Source organism: Mobula hypostoma, chromosome 1 (assembly GCF_963921235.1).
Source record: "Mobula hypostoma chromosome 1, sMobHyp1.1, whole genome shotgun sequence".
Taxonomy (NCBI): domain Eukaryota; kingdom Metazoa; phylum Chordata; class Chondrichthyes; order Myliobatiformes; family Myliobatidae; genus Mobula; species Mobula hypostoma.
In genome coordinates this window covers 97,849,986-97,871,757 of record NC_086097.1, presented here as the reverse complement: position 1 = coordinate 97,871,757, position 21,772 = coordinate 97,849,986, and the positions used below count along the sequence as shown (strand labels likewise).

The window sequence follows — 21,772 nt, the reverse complement described above, 5'->3', positions numbered from 1 at the left end:
TATGGCATGCTGGCCTCTTCATCAGCTGAAGCAATAAGTACACGATGTTACGGTTGTACAAAATGTTGATTAGGGCCATGCTTGGTGTATTCTATACAGTGCAATGACCAGAAGTTTAATTCAGTTAGAAAGGGTCTAGAAAAGATTCACAAAGATGTTGCCCTGGGTTGGAGGGTTTGAGTTATAGGAAGAGATTAGATAGGCTGGGTCTGAATTTTTCATTTCTGTTTCTCTCATTGTCAGACTTGTCAATTACACTTGGTCCCTTCATCTAACTCAAACTAAGGTAACAACACCAATCCATGTGACACCTCACTGGCGGCAGCTCGCCAAGCTGCTCCACCTCCTCTCATCACACCAATCTATCCATAATAACGTACCCCTTCAACTCCATGAGCCCTTATCGTGTAAAATAACTTCACTTTCTAGTACTTTATTGAATTTTTTTTTGGAAACAAAATATAGAGTGATTCACAGGTTCCTGTTTATCAGCCCTGCTAGTTATAACTCTAATAAATCTGTTAAACACAGTGTCTCTTCCTTAAAACCAACATGAATCTGCCTTATCTTTTACTTTCTAAAAGTCTCGAGTTGCTTCTTCCTTAATAATAGACTTCAGCATTAGGAAGGAAAACTGGCCTTCTCTTTCCCACTTTCCTTGCAGTGAGGCTATTTTTACAACTTGCAATGCCTTTCTAGAAATTCAAAAACTTTGAAAACTCTGTTACCTTTACTTCAGGCCCAAGGGATTTGTCACCTTAAGTTCCAGCAGTTTATCCAGTACATTCTCTCTATTGATATCTGTGCTCACCCTTTTGTTCCTGCCTTTTGATTGTTTGTGTCGGCATTTAATATCTTCCACTCTACAGATGGAAATAAAATGTTTATCTAATGCCTTTGCTGTTTACTCTTAATTAATTCTTCTCTTAGTATCTAAGGCACTGCAGCTACTCTCTAGAACTATGTGTTTGAAGAGCCCTTTCAATCTCTTTTATATTCCTGATAGTTTACTGTTCTCTTCCTCTTTTTAGTCATTCTCTACTGGTCTGTAAAATTCTTTCAATCTCTACCATTATTCTTTTCAGCATTATAAACTCTATGTTCCTCTTAAACAAGTTTCTGTCATTTATTTTTCTGGGTCTTCTGTTTCATGGATGTTTGTGAAGAGTAAGAATTTGAGGTTGTATACTGTGTACATTCTCTGATATTGGATTGAACTCTTGAACCCTGAATGTCCTTTTTTTTTAGGATTGTATGTTAGACCATCCAGTGGAGAAAAATTAAATACTGGTGGAGTGTTGGCATATTCCTTGTTGTTATGTACCGTGTTGGGCAGCATGGTAATGTGGTGGTTAGCGTAACACTTTACAGGACCAGCAACTGGAAGATTGAGGTTCAGTCCTCGCTACTGTCTGTAACGACTTTGTATGTTCTTCCCATGGCTACGTGGGTTTCCTCTAGATGCTCTGGTTTCCTCCCACATTCCAAAAGAAAGATGTGTGGGTCAGGATTAGTAAGTTGCGGCATGCTATGTTGATGCCAGAAGTATAGCAACACCTGTGGGCTGCCCCAGCACATCATAAGCAATGACGTAAATGATGCACGTTGCTGTATGTTTTGACGTGCATGTAAAAAATAAAGCTAATCAAAACTTTGTTAACCATTTTAAATGTTCTTTTTCCCTAGCCAACTATCGAGTTTCCTGAAGATTTTGATGAAGAAAAGCAGGTACATTCTTCAGCTTCATCTGTGTCCTGGAGATGGTCTCAGCTCTTGAATTGTAAGGCGGGCAGGTTTTGTATCTTTCAGCAAGTGGTCCTGAAGCAGCTATGAGCCATTGATTTGCAGGGAGTTCCTACTTGTAGTGGCTGTAGGTTCTTTGGAGCTGGTGAAAAGCCAGGGTTGTGTTAATTGGGCTCTCTGATAAGGTGAGTTGCAGCAATGCACAGTGCCATGACAGAGGATCACAACTGGATAGGGCACATGGAATTGGGTTAAAAGCTGTATGGACAGAAAATAGCAACCAGAGGGTGGTGGTACAAAATAGTCACAGATCCTCCCCAGCTTATGAGTGCCTGGCTTGTGTGTGGCTTGTATGCCCAGTTCAGTGTTTGGGAGAGTGTTGGGATGGATTTGTTGGCTGATGTGAGGGTGTAGGCATCTTCTGTCAGGTGGGAACTCAATTTATGGCCACATTTCCAATCTGTCAGCTGTTTGAGTTACGAACAGTACATGGGAACAGAATCCGCCATAACCTTGGGATGACGTCTTCACTTTGGAAAACGAGGTTGGTGTTCCACAATAGTAATTATTGGGACCACTAATATTCAGTGATTGGGGTAGAGCAAGTAATATCGTATCAGATTGCGGGGATGATACAATGCTGGGGCTACAGGAAGACTGGGGACGACTGCAACATTATAAAAAATATTATAAACCACAAATGAATTCAATATGGATAAAGATTCAAGATTCAAAAAACTTTATTGTCATTCTAACTGTACATCAGCTCTGCAGGGCAGAATGAGACAGCGTTTCCCAGGAGCAGTGCAATCATAACATAACAAACGCAACACTAAATAATAAACATAACAATAAATAGTAAAACACAACAGCCACATGTCAGTTAAAATCAGTTATAAGTGTCCAGTGCAAGTTAAAAGTGTCCAAAGCAGAGTCAGGTAGAGCAGCTATTTAGCAGTCTGACTGCCTGTGGGAGGAAGCTGTTTAGTAGCCTTGTGGTTTTAGTTTTGATGCTCCTGTAACGTTTACCTGATGGCAGAAGAACAAACAGTTCATGGAGAGGGTGTGAGGGATCTTTAATGATGTACCGAGTCTTCTGGAGGCATCGACTCTGAAAGAGGTCTTGGACAGAAGGTAGGGAGACCCCAATAACCTTCTCTGCTCCCCTAACCACCCTCTGCAAGGCTTTTTTGATGACAGCACTGCAGCTGGAGTACCAGGTTGTGATGCAAAAGGTCAGCACACTCTCAACCACGCCTCTGTAGAATGTAGTTAAGATGTTAGTGGGGAGTGATGCTTGTTTAAGCTTCCTCAGAAAGTGCAATCTCTGCTAGGCCCGTTTCACAATCCCAGTGGTGTTCCTGGACCGAGTAAGATTGTCCGAGATCTGCACCCCAAGGAACTTGATGTTTCCACTTTCTCCACTGTGGAGCTGCTGATGTTGAGGGGTGTGTGCTGAGGCTGAGACCTTCTGAAAGCAACGATCATCTCCTTGGTTTTGGTGACATTAAGCATCAAATTGTTATCACTGCACCAGCTCTCTAGGTGTTTGACCTAGATTGTACAATTTGGTAGGAAAAACTGCAAATTTTATCAAACCATTGGAAATAAAAATGAACTGAATAGGGGATAAAGGCAAAGGGATCTAGTGATAGGTTCATAAAATACAGTATGTCAGGTCAGCAGAATAAATACAAAAATGGGAAATAGCATTGAGATTATTACAAGGGACCATAGAATTCAAAAATACAAATAATGATAAATTTATGGAATTGTGTTCTTAGGTTCATTTGTATTCCCCAGTATTAGAGCATCTCTGAGCTCTGAGGACAGTTGTGCCTTTTCCCAGGCCTTGAGGAGCAGGGTGTGTATTTGGTGCAGGAGTGCTGGTTCAACTTCTTTGAGGGTCTCTACAGGGATCCCGTCAGGACCAGTGGCTTTGTTGCTAATTCAGCTCCTGATGGCATCATGGACCTCGTTCATACTGGGAGGATGGCACATATCTTCTCTCTCAGGTCTCTGGAGGATTGGAGTGCTGTCGCGGTTAAGAAGTTCATGAAAACCCAAACGAGACCTGATCGTGCCCGTTGGGTGGCGACGCAGTGTTGAGCAAGGTTTGGTCTTGGCATGGTCTGCTTCTTATGAACCTTCCTCTTTTTCATGGGTGTGATGGACATGGTGGATCAGTTGATGATCTGTCCAGCAAGTCAAGTCAAGCTCATTCTCATTTAAATCCATACATGTATATAATGTATATAACCATTCAGTGTACGTATATAGAAACAAGACGTTTCTCAGATCCAGGGTGTAAAGCACAATAGTACACATAAACCACAATAACTTAAGATGGCAAGGATAAAATCTACAGATGAATCACACATAAATAACAAAGTAAAGTGCATAAATTAATATTGTAAGGTACAGAACAGATTAACCAGTGACACTTCGAATATGATGCAGCTGAGAGTTCCAGAAGCTTAATGGCCTGGGGGAAGAAATGGTTTCCCATCCTGACCGTTCTTGTTTGTATCCATTGGAGTCTCCTGCCTGATGGTAGAAAGCCAAAGAGGATGCTGGATGGATGGGTGGGATTCTTAGTAATACTAAGGGCCCTGCGAACGCAGTACTCCTGATTAAGTGTCCACAATGGATGGTAGGGAGACCCCTATGATCCTCTCAGCTGTTCTCACGGTCCTTTGTAGGGACTCCAGGTCAGATGCTTGGCTGCTCCCATACCCGATGGAGATGCAACTTGGGGGGTGGGAGCTTTGCTTGCCTCAGTCTTTTCAGGAGGTGGAGGTGCTGCTGTACCTTCTTGTTCTGGGAAGTAATATTAAGGGACCAGGTGAGGTCATCCGTGATGTGAACTCCCAGGAACTTGATGAACTTAACTCTATACAGAGGAATCATGTATTCACAGAGGGGGATGGTTTGTCTGCACCTTCCTGAAGTCCACAATGACTTCCTCTTTCTCCTCCATGTTCAGGCTTGAGTTGTTCTTCTCACACCAATCCAGCAGCCTCTCCACTTACTCTCTATACTCCGTCTTGTCATTGTCTTTAATGGGGCCAACCACTGTTGTGTCATCCGCAAACTTGATGACACGGTTTGAGCCGGATCCTGCGACACAGTCAAGCGTCAGCAGTGTGAACAGCAGTGGGCTGAGCACACAGCCCTGGGGAGCACCAGTGCTGAGCATTACAGGACAAGAGATGTTGCTGCCCACAGAGACTGACTATGCCCTTACTGTTAAGAGGTCCAGTGTCCAGTTGCAGAGGGAGGTGTTGAGACCCAGCAAGGACAGTTTCCCCACAAGTTTGTAGGGTATGATAGTGGTAAGCACCAAACAGAAGTCTATGAACAGAGTCTGGCATATGAGACTGTATTTTCCAGGCGGGACAGGATGGAGTTTAAGGACACAGGCTATTGCATTGTCAGTGGGTCGACTTGAACATTAAGTGAACTGGAAGGGGTCCAATGTAGCCGGGAGAAAGGCTTTAATGTGCTCGATGACCAGCCGCTCAAAGTATTTCATAATGGTTGATGTTAATGCCTCCAGATGATAATCATTTAGGCAGGTTACTGTCACCTTCTTTGGCACCGGAATGATGGCTGCGGCCTTGAAAACTGAGGAGATTGAGGACTGTTCCAGAGAGATGTTGAATATATCCATCAGCGCTTCTATCAGCTGGGTCTTTCAGAACCCGGCCTGGTATGTTATCGGCCCCCGCAGCTTTGTGTGGATTTATTCTGGCCAGGGTCTTCCTCAACTCAGCTTCAGCCAGATGGAGTGTCTGCTCCCCTGCGTGGGGGGGGGGGGGTAGAAGGAGTACCTTCCTCGCCAGCACTTTGTTCTGTGTTTCAAACCGGGCGTAGAAGACATTCAGCCTGAGGGGAGTGAAGCACCCTGATCACTGATGAGCAGGATAGACTAGTTGTCTGTAATCCTTTGAATTCCCTGCCACATGAGCCTCCTGTCCCTGGTATCATAGAAGTGGCTGTAAATTCTCTGAGAATGCTCCTGTTCTGTCTTCCTAATGGAGCGGGAAAGCATAGTCCTTGCTTCCCTGAGAGTTGTCACATCCCCCAATCTAAAGGCAGCATCACAATCCCTCAGCCGTGCATGGACCTCTGCAGTGAGACATGGCTTCAGATTTACCCTCAGCTGGATGTGTTTTGTGATGGTAACATCCTCAGTACACTTCCCTGTGTAGCTGGTCACAGAATCCACATATTCCTCAATGTTAACATGGTTGCCATAGGTAGCAACCTCCCTGAACATTCTCCAGTTCATATTATCAAACAGTCCTGCAGTGCAGAGATTGTACCCTCAGGCCCGGTTTCACCACCTTTAGAACTGGTTTGACCCGTTCCACTGCTTTGTCATCTCTGCCATTCATGGCCCTTGTGATAGTTATAGATCAGGCAATGACATAGTGAGGTGCCACTGTTTGGATGGGGAGTGCTGCCAAAATGCCTTGAATTTGTTTTTCTGTTTGAAGAAAGTGCTTGTGATGACAAGATTGTGCTCAGCACATATGGTGAGAAGTGGTACTCCATTTGAGTTGATGTTGTATTGAAGAAGGGAGACAAGGCAGATAGTGGTGATTACAGAGGCATCTCCCTCCTGTGAACAACAGGCAGCAAGGTGCTTTTTCCCATAGATACTGCCTGGTCTGAGTTCCTCCAGCATTTTGTGTGGGTTGTACATATTCTTGTCCACCGACTCCTACTGCTGTCTGCAGTACTCCCTGAATCACAGTGTGGTTTCCATCCATCTGGTGATACTGCAGACATAATCTTCACAGCAGGAATTGCAGGAAAAATGCTGTGAACAAAGACAACCCTTGTACTTGGTTTTCATAGATTTGATAAAGGTCTGCCAGGCTCTCTGTGTATACCGTCAAGACATGGCTGCCCTGACAACTACTTACTAATAGAGGCTTCTGCATGTCAGGAGTATTCTGGAGTTATGTGATTATAGCTGATATTAATTCAAATGTGAAACAGTCTTCAGTTCTTATAAATTCAGGAAGCTTGCAATTAGTCTTAAGTTTTTTTTGTAAATTTGAAGTTGCAAGCACAGGCTGATGCACAGACCAAGAAATTGCATATGCATCAGCCAATTAAGATATTAATTGCCTTGCATTATCTATGGGTTTAAGGCATTTGCACCATTGTTTAAGTTCAGCAAAGTGATCCAGCCAAGGTATTTGAACTTCCAGAGGTGTCTCCCACTGTTTATGTGCAAATCAAAGGAAGCATTGTCAACCCAAATTATTAAAGTGAACGATGTAATTGTAGCCATTGAAACAGCATTGAATCACCTATTACCATTGATCTTAAGGGTCTCAGAAATGTGATGCAGTTTGAGTTTGTGAGCCTCTACTGAGAGTGTCTCCAGAATGATACCTGCTTGTTGTGTTGAATAAAGACTTCTTTCTCAGCAGCTTTAGTGTCCTTCAATCACAGTCACATATGTTGACAGTGCTTTCTTTCTATTGATACCTGCAGTGGGAGACACCTCTGAATGTTCAAATACCCTGTGCCACCGTATTCGTCATCTTTATTGCTGCCACATCCTGGCCTCAGTGGTTGGGACCTGCCACGGGGAATGCCAATCTGAAATAGAATGGACAACAGGCTTTTTATCCTCAGCTGGTTCAAAGCCAAGAACAAGGTCAGGACCACTACTACCATGGAGTGTCAGTATGCACATGACAAAGGCATTGTATCGCGCTCTGAACAAAAGCTCCACTGTATCCTGAATACCTTTGCCAGGGCATATAGAGCCCTGAGTCTTGTTTTGAAAGTAAAAAATACACAGATCCTATATCAGCCACCACCCAACCAGCCATTTATTCAGCCCTCCTTAAAGGCTAGCAGTATCGCCCTTGGCAGCATTCTCTCCACAAAATCAGATATTGACTCAGAGGCCAACCACCACCTGAGTAGTGCTAGTGGACTCTACACAAGATCAAGGAAAGAGTCTTTGAAGACTGTGGCTGACAGGTCTAAACAAAACTTTTGGTCCATAGAGCAGTTGTCTTTCCTACAGTGCTATATAGAGTTGAATACCTACAGTAGACACCTGAAAGCCCTGGAACAAAAGCACCGAAGATCCTTTTGGAAGATTTTTGAGGATCGGCTGGAAGGGCTAATGCACCAACACCAGCGTACTGGAGGAGGTCAACATGAACGATGTTTCCACCACAATAAAGTAATGCCAACTTTGCGTCTCCCCAAACAGATGCTTTACTCCCAGGTAAAGGAAAGTCAGTGAACCCCCAATGGGCAAAGGAATCGCCTAAAAGATAACATCAAGATCACCCTGAAGAGGTTCCGGTGATGTCATCGTCCAGAATGGCAGCTTAAATCAACAGCTCCTCCGGAAAAACGCATATTTTGCCCCGTTATTCCATCAAATATAAGATCTTTCGAAAATATCTGAATTGATAAGGGGGGCAAGAATGGGGAAAAATAATGGAGATAAAAAAGCATCACTGCGGAGCCTATGGACGAGAGAGGTGCAGCGCGCGGCTCTCCTACGCGTGCGCGTGCTAGCGAGGCTGACGGGCCTTGTTCAGGCGAAGCGGCAAATATGATCAGGATTCTGGAAGAGATAAGGGAAGTCCAAAAAGATATAAAGCAGCAACTCAATGATATAAAGTCAGAGCTCGCCAATGTCAATCAGAAAATAGCGGTGGCAGAGACTCGAATTGAGAAGGTGGAAGATCGCGTTCAACACATGGAACGGATACTAAGTAAGACGATAAAAGTATTAAATCAACAGGAAAGTAAATTGCGTGACCAGGAGGGAAGATCGCGATGGAAAAATATCAGGATATACAATGTTCCCGAAGGAGCGGAGGGATTGTCGATGATGGAGTTTGGAGACAAGCTGCTGCGGGAAGCACTGGCGATTCCCCCGACTAGGGAGATTGAAATTGAAATTGAGAGGATGCATCGTGCGCTCGCCCTGAGGCCTTTCGGAGACAGAGAAAGTAAGCCACGCTCAATAGTACTTAGATTCCTTTGATTCAAGAGCAAGGCAGAGATTCTATGAAGGGCCTGGGGTAAGAAGAGGGTGTTTGGAACGGGAAGTTAATATACTTCGATCGTGATTACCCCGTAGCGGTCCTACAAAAATGGAAGGAATGTTCTGAAGCGAAATGAATACTAAAGCAAGAAAAGATTAAATTCCAAACCCCGTTCCCTGCTAAACTGAGGGTGTTTTACGAAGGAGGGATACAGCTATATCAGATGGTGGAAGAGGCGACTACAGACATGAACAGCAAAGGGTTGCCCGTTAGCGTGGTCAGAAAGCCTGGCTGAGCAGTTATCCCGATCTGCTTGGGAAATAGTAAGAGAATCGAGAAAGCAGGGACGGGAGGAGGGCGAGAGAATATCAGGAAGAGACTGAGTTTTCCGAAGACAGCCCTCACCTCCTCCAGAAGAGCCATAAGGTTTGGCTAACTTTAAAAGTACTGATAAACTAAACGGAAGCAAAAATAGATGGTGATATACCTATTTCGAGAAATACGTATTATAATGTGGATTTTATATTACTCAATTTTTTTTATTCATTCATTCACTCCTTTTGGAATCACTCCTTCCTTACCTTTTTTTTTATTATTCGCATTTCTTGGCTCTTATTTGTTCAGGGAGTAGATCGATTAAATTATATTCTGCAAATTTCAATGATATACTAACAGATAAATACACATGGCTAAGGACAAAGCAAAATTCATTTCTTTTAATGTCAATGGGCTGTTAAATCCAATCAAATGCAGTAAAATTCTATCAAAAATGAAAAAAGAACAAGCCCATGTAGTATATTTACAGGAAACTCACTTAAGTGATAATGAACATGGAAAATTAAAGAGAATGGGCTTCACTAATTTGTTTTTTTCCTCATATACATCAGGACATAGAAGAGGAGTTGCTATTCTCATCTCAAGCAAGCTAAATTTTGAAAAAGTATTCGAAATGGGAGATAAGGAGGGCAGATATATTCTGGTAAGGGGGAATATAGATGGAAATCCAGTTACTTTATTGAATATATACGCACCCCCAGGAAGTTATATTAGTTTCCTCCAGAAAATTACTAATAATATGGTAACGGAAACAGAAGGTCTCTTGATATGTGGGGGAGACTTAAATTTACAATTACAACCGAAGTTAGACGCTTCCAATAGAAAAACTTATGAAACAAAGTCCTTACATAAGAAAGTTAACACTCTTTTTAAGGATGTTGGTCTAATTGATATATGGAGGGATCTTTTCCCCCGACAGAAGGGATTACACTCATTATTCTGCCCCCCATTCCATATATACAAGAATAGACTATTTCATAACATTTGGAAAAGATAAAGACAAAATAAACACCTGTGGAATTGGGACAATAGATGTAAGTGACCATGCACCTATATATTTATCTGTTGATTTTGACCTACAACCAAAGAATACTATTTGGAAACCAAATTAAAATCTACTCAATGATCCCTATTTTAAGGAACAAAATAAAAAAGAAATTGGTCTTTACTTAGAATTCAATGATAATGGAGAGGTTTCACCTCCCATTCTGTGTGATACTCTGAAGGCTGTCTTAAGAGGAGAAATTATAACGATATCTTCATACAAGAAAAAAAAGGAATAGAACATTAGAGGAATTACAAAATATGCTGAAGGAACTAGAAAAAATGTTTCTGAAACAGAGACACTATGAAAGTGGATCTAAATCTATGAAAATACTGGCGTGGAAACTGGAAAAAAAAGATAGCAGAAAATGCAATTCATAGAATTAGGGATCCAAGAACAAAAGTGATAAAAATAAGCTAAGTGAAATTCAAGAAGCTTTTGAAATGTTTTATAAAACTATATTCCAAAGTTCCAGGGGAAAGCATAACCCAAACTGACCCCTTCCTGAATTCTTTAGTTACCCACTTTAAGCAAAGAACAAAATAGAACGATGACTGCTGACATAACTGAAGCTGGACTAAAAACTGCAATTAGTGTGCTTAAATTAAGCAAGTCACCAGGATCAGATGGCTATACAGCAGAGTGGTATAAAGAATTTAAAAATGAGTTAATTCCTGTTTTACTCCCCACACTGAACTGGGCCCTAAGAAAGGCACAAATGCCACCCAGCTGGAAGGAGGTGATAATCTCAGCTATACCGAAAGAAACATAGAAAATAGGTGCAGGAGTAGGCCATTCGGCCCTTCGAGCCTGCATCGCCTTTCAGTATGATCATGGCTGATCATCCAACTCAGAACCCTGTACCAGCCTTCCCTCCATACCCCCTGATCCCTTTAGCCACAAGGGCCATATCTAACTCCCTCTTGAATATAGCCAATGAACTGGCCGCAAATGTTTCCTGTGGCAGAGAATTCCACAGATTCACCACTCTCTGTGTGAAGAAGTTTTTCCTAATCTCGGTCCTAAAAGGCTTCCCCTTTATCCTTAAACTGTGACCCCTCGTTCTGGACTTCCCCAACATCGGGAACAATCTTCCTGCATCTAGCCTGTCCAATCCCTTTAGGATTTTATAGGTTTCAATAAGATCCCCCCTTAATCTTCTAAATTCCAACGAGTATAAGCCTAGTTGATCCAGTCTTTCATCATATGAAAGTCCTGCCATCCCAGGAATCAATCTGGTGAACCTTCTTTGTACTCCCCCTATGGCAAGGATGTCTTTCCTCAGATTAGGGGACCAAAACTGCACACAATACTCCAGGTGTGGTCTCACCAAGGCCTTGTACAACTGCAGTAGTACCTCCCTGCTCCTGCACTCGAATCCTCTTGCTATAAATGCCAGCATACCATTCGCCTTTTTCACCGCCTGCTGTACCTGCATGCCCACTTTCAATGACTGGTGTATAATGACACCCAGGTCTCGTTGCACCTCCCCTTTTCCTAATCAGCCACCATTCAGATAATAATCTGTTTTCCTATTTTTGCCACCAAAGTGGATAACCTCACATTTATCCACATTAAATTGCATCTGCCATGAATTTGCCCACTCACCCAACCTATCCAAGTCACCCTGCATCCTCTTAGCATCCTCCTCACAGCTAACACTGCCGCCCAACTTCATGTCATCCGCAAATTTGGAGATGCTGCATTTAATTCCCTCATCTAAGTCATTAATATATATTGTAAACAACTGGGATCCCAGCACTGAGCCTTGCGGTACCCCACTAGTCACTGCCTGCCATTCTGAAAAGGTCCCGTTTATTCCCACTCTTTGCTTCCTGTCTGCCAACCAATTCTCTATCCACATCAATACCTTACCCCCAATACCGTGTGCTTTAAGTCTGCACACTAATCTCCTGTGTGGGACCTTGTCAAAAGCCTTTTGAAAATCCAAATATACCACATCCACTGGTTCTCCCCTATCCACTTTACTAGTTACATCCTCAAAAAATTCTATGAGATTCGTCAGACATGATTTTCCTTTCACAAATCCATGCTGACTTTGTCCGATGATTTCACAGCTTTCCAAATGTGCTGTTATCACATCTTTGATAACTGACTCTAGCATTTTCCCCACCACCGATATTAGGCTAACTGGTCTATACTTCCCCGGTTTCTCTCTCCCTCCTTTTTTTAAAAAGTGGGGTTACATTAGCCACCCTCCAATCCTCAGGAACTAGTCCAGAACCTAAAGAGTTTTGAAAAATTATCTCTAATGTATCCACTATTTCTTGGGCCACTTCCTTAAGCACTCTGGGATGCAGACCATCTGGCCCTGGGGATTTATCTGCCTTTAATCCCTTCAATTTACCTAACACTACTTCCCTACTAACATGTATTTCCCTCAGTTCCTCCATCTCACTAGACCCTCTGTCCCCTACTATTTCTGGAAGATTATTTATGTCCTCCTTAGTGAAGACAGAACCAAAGTAGTTATTCAATTGGTTTGCCATGTCCTTGTTCCCCATAATCAATTCACCTGTTTCTGTCTGTAGGGGACCTACATTTGTCTTAACCAATCTTTTTCTTTTCACATATCTATAAAAGCTTTTACAGTCAGTTTTTATGTGTGTCTGCTGGACTCTGAATTTCTCCCAGTCCTCAGGTGAGCCGCTTTTTCTGGCTAATTTGTATGTTTCTTCTTTGGAATTGATACTATCCCTAATTTCCCTTGTCAGCCACGGGTGCACGACCTTCCCTGATTTATTCTTTTGCCAAACTGGGATGAACAATTGTTGTAGTTCATCCATGTGATCTTTAAATGCTTGCCATTGCATATCCACCGTCAACCCTTTAAGTATCATTTGCCAGTCTATCTTAGCTAATTCACGTCTCATACCTTCAAAGTTACCCTTCTTTAAGTTCAGAACCTTTGTTTCTGAATTAACTATCTCACTCTCCATCTTAATGAAGAATTCCACCATATTATGGTCACTCTTACCCAAGGGGCCTCTCACGACAAGATTGCTAATTAACCCTTCCTCATTGCTCAATACCCAGTCTAGAATAGCCTGCTCTCTAGTTGGTTCCTCGACATGTTGGTTCAAAAAACCATCCCGCATACATTCCAAGAAATCCTCTTTCTCAGCACCTTTACCAATTTGGTTCACCCAATCTATATGTAGATTGAAGTTACCCATTAGAACTGCTGTTCCTTTATTGCACACATTTCTAATTTCCTGTTTAATGCCTTCCCCAACCTCACTACTACTGTTAGGTGGCCTGTACACAACTCCCACCAGCGTTTTCTTCCCCTTAGTGTTATGCAGCTCTACCCATATCGATTCCACATCCTCCCAGCTAATGTCCTTCCTTTCTATTGTATTAATCTCCTCTCTAACCAGCAATGCCACCCCACCTCCTTTTCTTTCATGTCTATCCCTCCTGAATATTGAATATCCCTGAATGCTGAGCTCCCATCCTTGGTCACCCTTAAGCCATGTCTCTGTGATCCCAACTATATCATATTCATTAATAACTATCTGCACTTTTAATTCATCCACCTTGTTACGAATGCTCCTTGCATTGACACACAAAGCCTTCAGGCTTGCTTTTACAACACTCTTGGCCCTTATACAATTATGTTGAAAAGTGGCCCTTTTTGATTTTTGCCCTGGATTTGTCGGCCTGCCACTTTTACTTTTCACCTTACTACTTTTTGCTTCTACCCTCATTTTACACCCCTCTGTCTCTCTGCACTTGTTCCCATCCCCCTGTTGTAAACTAACCTCCTCTCTCCTAGTCTCTTTAATTTGATTCCCACCCCGCAACTATTCTAGTTTAAAGTCTCCTAAATTAGCCCTCGGAAATCTCCCTGCCAGGATATTGGTCCCCCTAGGATTCAAGTGCAACCCGTCCTTTTTGTACAGGTCACACCTGCGCCAGAAGCAGTCCCAATGATCCAAAAACTTGAATCCCTGCACCTTGCTCCAATCCCTCAGCCACGCATTTATCCTCCACCTCATTGCATTCCTACTCTCACTGTCGCGTAGCACAGGCGGTAATCCCAAGATTATTACCTTTGCAGTCCTTTTTCTCAACTCCTTTCCTAACTCCCTATATTCTCCTTTCAGGACCTCTTCCCTTTTCCTACCTATGTCATTGGTATCTATATGTACCACGACCTCTGGCTCCTCACCCTCCCACTTCAGGATATCTTGGACGCGATCAGAAATATCCCGGACCCTGGCATCAGGGAGGCAAACTACCATCTGTGTCTCTGGACTGCATCCACAGAATCGCCTATCTGACCCCCTTACTATAGAGTCCCCTATTACTACTGCCCTCCTCTTCCTTTCCCTACCCTTCTGAGCTACAGGGCCGGACTCTGTGCCAGAGGCACGGCCACTGTCACTTCCCCCAGGTAAGCTGTCCCCCCCCCAACAGTACTCAAACAGTACTGAAGGCAAGGATAAAATGGAGTGTGGGTCATTTAGACCAATATCTGTTCTTAATGTGGATTATAGAATATTTACCTCCATCATGACCAAACAATTAGAAGAGTTTCTACCCACACTGATACATAATGATCAGACAGTTTTTATACAACAACGCCAAACACAAGACAATATACGAAGGACACTTCACATTATGGATCATATAAAAGAATGAAATTGAAGCAATAGTGTTGAGCGTGGACACTGAAAAGGCATTTGATTCGGTTAATTGGAATTTTCTTTACAGAGTTTTACATAGATTTGGTCTACATAACACAATTATTAAAACTTTACAGGCAGTATGATAATCCTACTGCTAGGATTAAAATCGATGGATATTTATCTAATAGTTTTACCGTAGAAAGGGGCACGAGACAGGGTTGTGCATGGTCACCGTTACTCTTCGCATATTATCTGGAACCATTAGCTCAATACATCAGACAAAATGAAGATTTTGGGGGAATTACTATTAAAGGGACAGAACATAAATTGGCCTGTTACGCGGATGACATTTTGATCTATCTAGGGCAACCAACATACTCTTTACCTAAATTGATGCAATCTTTTGAACAATATGGCCAATTATCAGGATACAAGATTAACATAGATAAAACCCAACTACTTTCATATAACTATAGCCCACCAAGAGAAATTGAAAGTAGATATCCTTGGGCATGGCAAACAGAGTCTGTCAAATATCTGGGCATCATTATGCCAAAAGATTTGGCAAAATTATCAGAATGCAATCATCAGCCTATATATAAAAAAAATTAGGGAAGATATAACAAGATGGAGCCTAATTCCTTTCCTTGGTCTCAGTTCAAGGATTGAATCTATTAAAATGAATATACTGCCCAGACTACTATATCTCTTTCAGACCCTACCAATAGAGATTAACCAAAATTAATTCAATGAATGGAACAAGATGCTATCAAGATATATATGGCAAGGTAAAAGGCCTAGAGTTTGTCTCAAAACTTTGCGATTAGCCAAGGAAAGGAGGGGATGGTGCCTACCTTCTCTTGGAGATTATTATTTTGCAGCACAGTTGAGAGCCGTGATATGCTGGTGCAACCCATCATATGACGCTCAATGGAAAAACATTGAGGAGAGGATACTTTCCATCCCCACACAGGCGATTTTGGCTGATAACAACCTACAAAGTTACATAAATACTACTGATAAATCGTGGGTGAAATGGACTCTTAAGATATGGAAAATGGTTATTGCAATTCTTAAATGGTCTGCACATGATTCAGATTTTATGCCAAATAAACTGGATGCTAGATTTAAGGACTGGACAGCTAAAGGAATAACAGCTATTTGCAATATAATGAAAGTTATAATTTTGAAATGCTCAAAGAGAAACACTTATTAGAAAAACAAAACTTTTATCAGTATTTATAGATGTGACAGTATGTTAATAGGACAGTTAAATATGTAACCAAGGCAAGTACATGTCCAATATAGCTATTTAGAAAAGCGTATAATTCAGACAACGGTAGTAGAATCATTTCAAGCGTGTATAAGGGTTTGTCAAATCTTAAAACACATTTGACTTCATACATTAAAACAAAATGGGAGAAGGAAGGAGGGATAATAATATCTGAGGAAGACTGGACAATAATATGGAGGTATCAATGGAACTGTACCAGTTCACAGAAATGGAGGGAGTTCGGGTAGAAAAACTTGATAAGATATTTTATTACACCCTCTCAGAAATCCCATTATGATAGTAACCTCCCTGTTTGCTGGAGAAATTGTGGAAATCAAAATGCAAACCATTATCATATTTTCTGGGAATGCTCCATTATCAAAGACTATTGGAGTGGGATACATAATGCCCTACAAGATATCTTTAAATGTGAAATACCCTTAGAGAGTAAGACCATATATTTTGGGTATATACCTCAAGAATGGTTGAAAAGAGATAAATATTTAATGAATATACTGCTGGTGGCTGGTAAAAAGACCCTTACCAGGAAATGATTATCACAGGAGAGCCCAACTTTAAATGTATGGATGGAAATTACAATGGACATTTACAAAATGGAGAAGATAACAGCATCTGTTAATCAAGTTGGAACAATTTGATTCATTCTGGGAAAAATAGTTTAATTACATTACACCCCATAGGCCTGATTTTATTCTCACAAGTCAATGAATATGTTGTAAGAAAAAGATCACTCCCTACTTTGTACATAGTTTTCTTCTTTCGTTTGTTCTTTCTTTCCTCTCCTTTCTATAAGTGTATACCTCAGATAAATATTGTGTGGAGATTTGTGACAAATATGATTATATGATATATATGTACAGTATCTGAAATACATCTTATGGAAATGTTTGTTCGATGATGAACTTCAATAAAAAAAATTACAAAAAAAAATCACCCTAAAGAAATTCAACATTACATTGAGTAGACCTTGCACCTGAGGGAAATCTGATGGAGAGAGAGCTGTGCTACGTGACAGTGACCTCTGCTGTGCTGAGAGAACAAGTGGCAGCTGCAAAAGAAGGGAAGGAACAACCAAAACACCCACCCACTAACCACAGGCACCACTTACTTGTGTCTACACTGCACCAGAATGCGTGGGTCTCGGATCGGCCCCTGCAGCCAGTTGAGGGTGATGTGGTCATCGAGTGAGCACGCTACTACGTTCTCCAGAAGGATCTTGTATCCCGTGGAGTTGTACAATAGTGACACAGGCCTTTTGGCACATTGTCCATGCTGATGATCGAGCATCCATTTACAGTAATCCTATCCTAATTCCAATTTATTCTCTCCACACTCCCATCAAGTCTCCCAAGATTCTACCACACCTCAAGAGAGATTTGCAGTGGCCAGTTAACCTACCAATTTACTGCTGTTTGTGATGTATGAGGAAACATTGAAACTCCCCACACACAACACCAGACGCTGGAGCTGATGGTGGGTCACTGGAACTGTGAGGCATGGGTTCTACTAGCTGTGCTGCTGTTCACTCGCTCCCCTTAGGAGTGGCAGTGCTTGCGATTCTCAGCCGCGGGGCTGTATGTTCTAATGGGATTCTAGGAGATTAACTGAATGATCTAATCTGATGTACCCAGGATATTACTGAGAGAAAGTTATAGTATCAGCAGAGATTAAATGTAACAGTGAATTGCAGACTGCTGCATTGTTAGGTAGAAGCAAAGATTCTGTGAGATTGATGCAAAGTAACTTTGGATATTTCTGTTACCAGTTAACCAACAGTCTTAAAATAAAATAGAGCTTGTTTACTTGTGCAATTAATTTATTTGGAATAATTTACTTATAAAATCCAGTCAGCTCTGACTGAATTTTACAAGTGCCTCACTGGTTATGAAGTTCTTTGGGACACCTTGCGTGGTTATGTAGTAGCATTGTAGCTGATTGATTGAGCTGCTTCTACAATACCAAGGAGAAACAGTTCTGCATCAGTTTTAAAGAGACTGTGTGGAAGTCCACATTCACCTGTGGTCTGGGAAGAGATTTTGCTCCAAGAAATGTTTGTAGAGCAAATGCACTGATGTCATAACAACATAAATACTGTGATCTCTCAGCTTGTTTGGCAGTGACTTTGGGAAGAGCCACAGAGTTAATGTTCCAGGTCTCTCTCAGAGAAAAGTTGGTTTTAAGTTGCAAAGTAAGTAGGGGTGAGATAAATGGTAGGACAAAGGGGAATACCTCTGATGTGGTACGGGGGGGGGGAATAAATTGTAGAGGTCATCTGGTTGGTGAGCTGATAGAGACAATTAGAAAATAAAGTAATAAAAAGCATGAAATGAGGGCAGTTATACAGATGAAAGAAATGTAGGGCTGTGGGACCTGCCCAGCAGATCAGGCTGTGCTAATGGAGAGAGTCAATATCACTGATAGGAGAAGTGGCCAGTTGTGATACTGTTAGGGAAAGCAAGTTACCTGAAATTGTAGAATTTGACATTGAATCTGGAAGGCTGCAATGTGCTGAGATGGAAGCCGAGGTATGGTTCTTCATCTAACCTGGGTCGCGGGACCAAATCCCCCAACAGCCTATTCACGGGGAACTAGATGATCCTCCCTCGATAGGTGAAGTCAAGAAGGCTACCACACAGGTGAGCAGTGGCAAGACGCCCGGCAAGGATGGAATACCTGTTGAACTGTACAAGGCACTCAGCAAGGAATCACTTGAAGGGCAGTTCAGGAGCTGGCTGAAATGCTCTTTCCATCTGTGTTGGATGCTTTCTTTGTCCTTTACCAGTGTGGTTCCATCAGCGGATAACAGTGGAGATGAGCCAGATCTTGAAGGGCTGAAGATCATCTTGACGGAGTTGAAGAGCAGCTTCGAGTTGTTGAAGTCGGTGAAGCGTTGCACCTCTTCAGCTTTCCTGTCCCACCACAGGTCGTACATCTTGGGAATTTCCCGTTGGGCATAGGCCTGAAGGGACTTAAACCTCTCTCTTTTGGAAATGGAGCTTGGGTCGTTTTGCCACTCCATGAATGCTTTGTTCTTCGTGGCCAGAAGATCTTTGATGGCACCGTCATTCTCGTCGAACTAATCTTGGTGGTTCCGGTCCTTGGTGCCGAGGACTGACTTTGCTGTCTCCGTCACCATCTCTCTAAACTGATTCCACTTCCGGGTTGCCCCACCAGTTAGTGGTCCGTTGGCAGACAGCTTCTCATCAAGGGTGGTCTGGAACTTGAAAAGATACAGCAGCTCTTGGAGTCTGGCAGTGTTAGAAGCTGTTCCGATGAACTTAGGGCGCTTGGGATGGTGGGGAGCAATAGTGGCTTCAATGTGGTGTGGACAAGCCTGTGGTCAGCCAGCACTCCGCTCCTCGCATGGCTGTGGTGATGAGGACATCTCGGATGTCTCGGCGACTTATTATAATGTAGTCGATCATGTGCCAATGTTTGGATCTTGGGTGCATCCATGTTGTCTTGTACTTGTTCACCAGCCTGAACACTGTGCTTGTGATGAGGAGGTCGTATTCTGCACATTTGCTAAGGAGCAAGAGGCCGTTGCTGTTCATATTGCCAATACCATGTTTGCCTAGAACCCCTTCCCAGCGACTGTGATCGCAGCCTACTCGGGCATTGAAGTCACCGAGCAGGATTAGTTTGTCGTTGGCAGGGACTGAGCGCAGAACAGAGCTAAGGTCGGTGTAGAACTGTTCAATGGTCTCGTATTTGCTGGTCATGGTGGGGGCACCAGTGCTGATGACTGTTGTGTGACGTTTGTGGCTGAGGGGCAGACGTAGCCACATAAGCCTTTCGTTGATTCCCACGGGCAGGTCAGAGAGTTGTTTCAGGAAGCTGGACTTGACTGCAAATGCAACTCCATGAATCCTCTCTTCATCTTGCACTTTTCCTTTCCAAAAGGAAGTGTAGCCACTGGTGGTTTCAGTGTAGAAGATTGGTAGGAATTGAAAGTTGCACAATGTAACCAGTGCGTGAAAGATATTAAAGTGAAAAAGCCTTGCACAGAGACGATCCCACTATCTCGGCCTCAGAAGTCAGGATCCAGTGGCACGAAAAATCATTACGTCCGGCAACCTCCTTGGCTGCATTGGATGTCCGCGTCTTCTTCAGTGTTCTGCCATGCCCTAAGCACTCCACAGTGCTCTGCTGCAACGCCTTCTCAGCCGTTGAACACCCGGGGTTTCCTCCGCCTGATCCACCGAAGCAGTCTTCGCATGCTGGGATGAGCACACTCCCTATCTCACCAAGGGTTTCAGACCCGTCGGCTACCCTCACCTGGTTTAGTCGGCCTGTCAAAGCCGTTGCCCGGGTTGTGGCCGCTGTCGCATGCAAACAGCTACGGGGAGCCACAGGTGAGAGCTGGGCATTGGTGGGGACCAATAGATGACAAGCCACTCCAAGGAGTGTGACAAGCCCCCCATCTAGAGGTGCTACCCCTCCCATGCACCCCAGGCATCCCTGTTTACCCCTGTCACCCCTGACCATTATTAAGTAGTTAACCATCATTATCCTAGGCAGTGTAAACAAAGTGCTGATCAGGAGCAATGAGGAGCAACCCTTTGGAATTCTCCTCCCAAGATGGTTGTGGAGGCTTGGTTGTTGATTAGGCTTGATCAGAGTACATAGACCAGTTTGATGGGCTGAATGTTCTGCTGCTTCTGAGGTGCCTCAATACAAGCTCTCTATTCTCATACAAGTTGTGAATAAACTTTGCATCTCATTGATGTTTGTTCTCTTTAAAGAAACGTATCATTGGCTGGTTGTTGGATCATGACCCAACCAAACGCCCCACTGCAGTTGAGCTGCTGAGAAGTGACCTCCTCCCTCCACCCCAAATGGAAGAGTCAGAACTGCACGAAATGCTGCATCACACCCTGGCCAACACCAGCAGTAAGGCTTACCGAACCATGGTCACTCAGCTGTTCTCCCAACGTATTACTCCTGGCATGGATTTCACCTATGACTCTGATGTTTATAAGGTAGGGAACAGATGCTGTCAAGCACATCCTTCACGGGACGACTTCAACGTACTGGGGATTGCTGGGGGGAATGGGGTGCTGGAGGGTATGGGATGCTCGGGATTGCTTGGGGGAATGGGGTACTGGGGATTGCTTGGGGGAATGGTGTGCAGGGGATTGTTGGAATGGGGTACTGGATATTGCTTGGGGGAATGGGGTACTGGGGATTGCTTGGGCGAATGGGGTGCTGGGGATTGTTTGAGGGGAATGGGGTGCAGGGAATTGCTGGGGGAATGGAGTACTGGGGATTGGTTGGGGGAATGGGGTGCAGGGAATTGCTGGGGAAATGGGGTACTGGGGATTGGTTGGGCGAATGGGGTGCTGGGGATTGTTTGGGCAAATGGGGTGCTGGGGATTGTTTGGGAGAATGGGGTGCAGGGAATTGCTGGGGGAATAGGGTACTGGGGATTGGTTGGGGGAATGGGGTGCTGGGGATTGTTGGGGGAATGGGGTACTGGGGATTGCTGGAGGAATGGGGTACTGGGGATTGGTTGGGGGAATGGGGTGCTGGGGATTGTTTGGGGGAATGGGGTGCAGGGGATTGTTGGAATGGGGTGCTGGGGATTGTTTGGGGGAATGGGGTGCTGGGGATTGTTTGGGGGAATGGGGTGCAGGGGATTGTTGGAATGGGGTACTGG

The 21,772-nt window shown here is 43.4% G+C and overlaps 1 protein-coding gene across 2 annotated transcripts in view; it reads left to right on the top strand.

Annotated features, from left to right (window-relative positions):
- The window catches only part of eif2ak4 (eukaryotic translation initiation factor 2 alpha kinase 4), a 158,014-nt gene that overhangs the window by 89,348 nt on the left and 46,894 nt on the right, over positions 1-21,772 (top strand). For both annotated transcript variants that reach the window (XM_063053324.1, XM_063053315.1), the window contains exons 20-21: positions 1,687-1,728; positions 20,859-21,095. In XM_063053324.1, the coding sequence (XP_062909394.1) occupies positions 1,687-1,728; positions 20,859-21,095 (279 nt within the window). The remainder of the gene's footprint in view (positions 1-1,686; positions 1,729-20,858; positions 21,096-21,772) is intronic.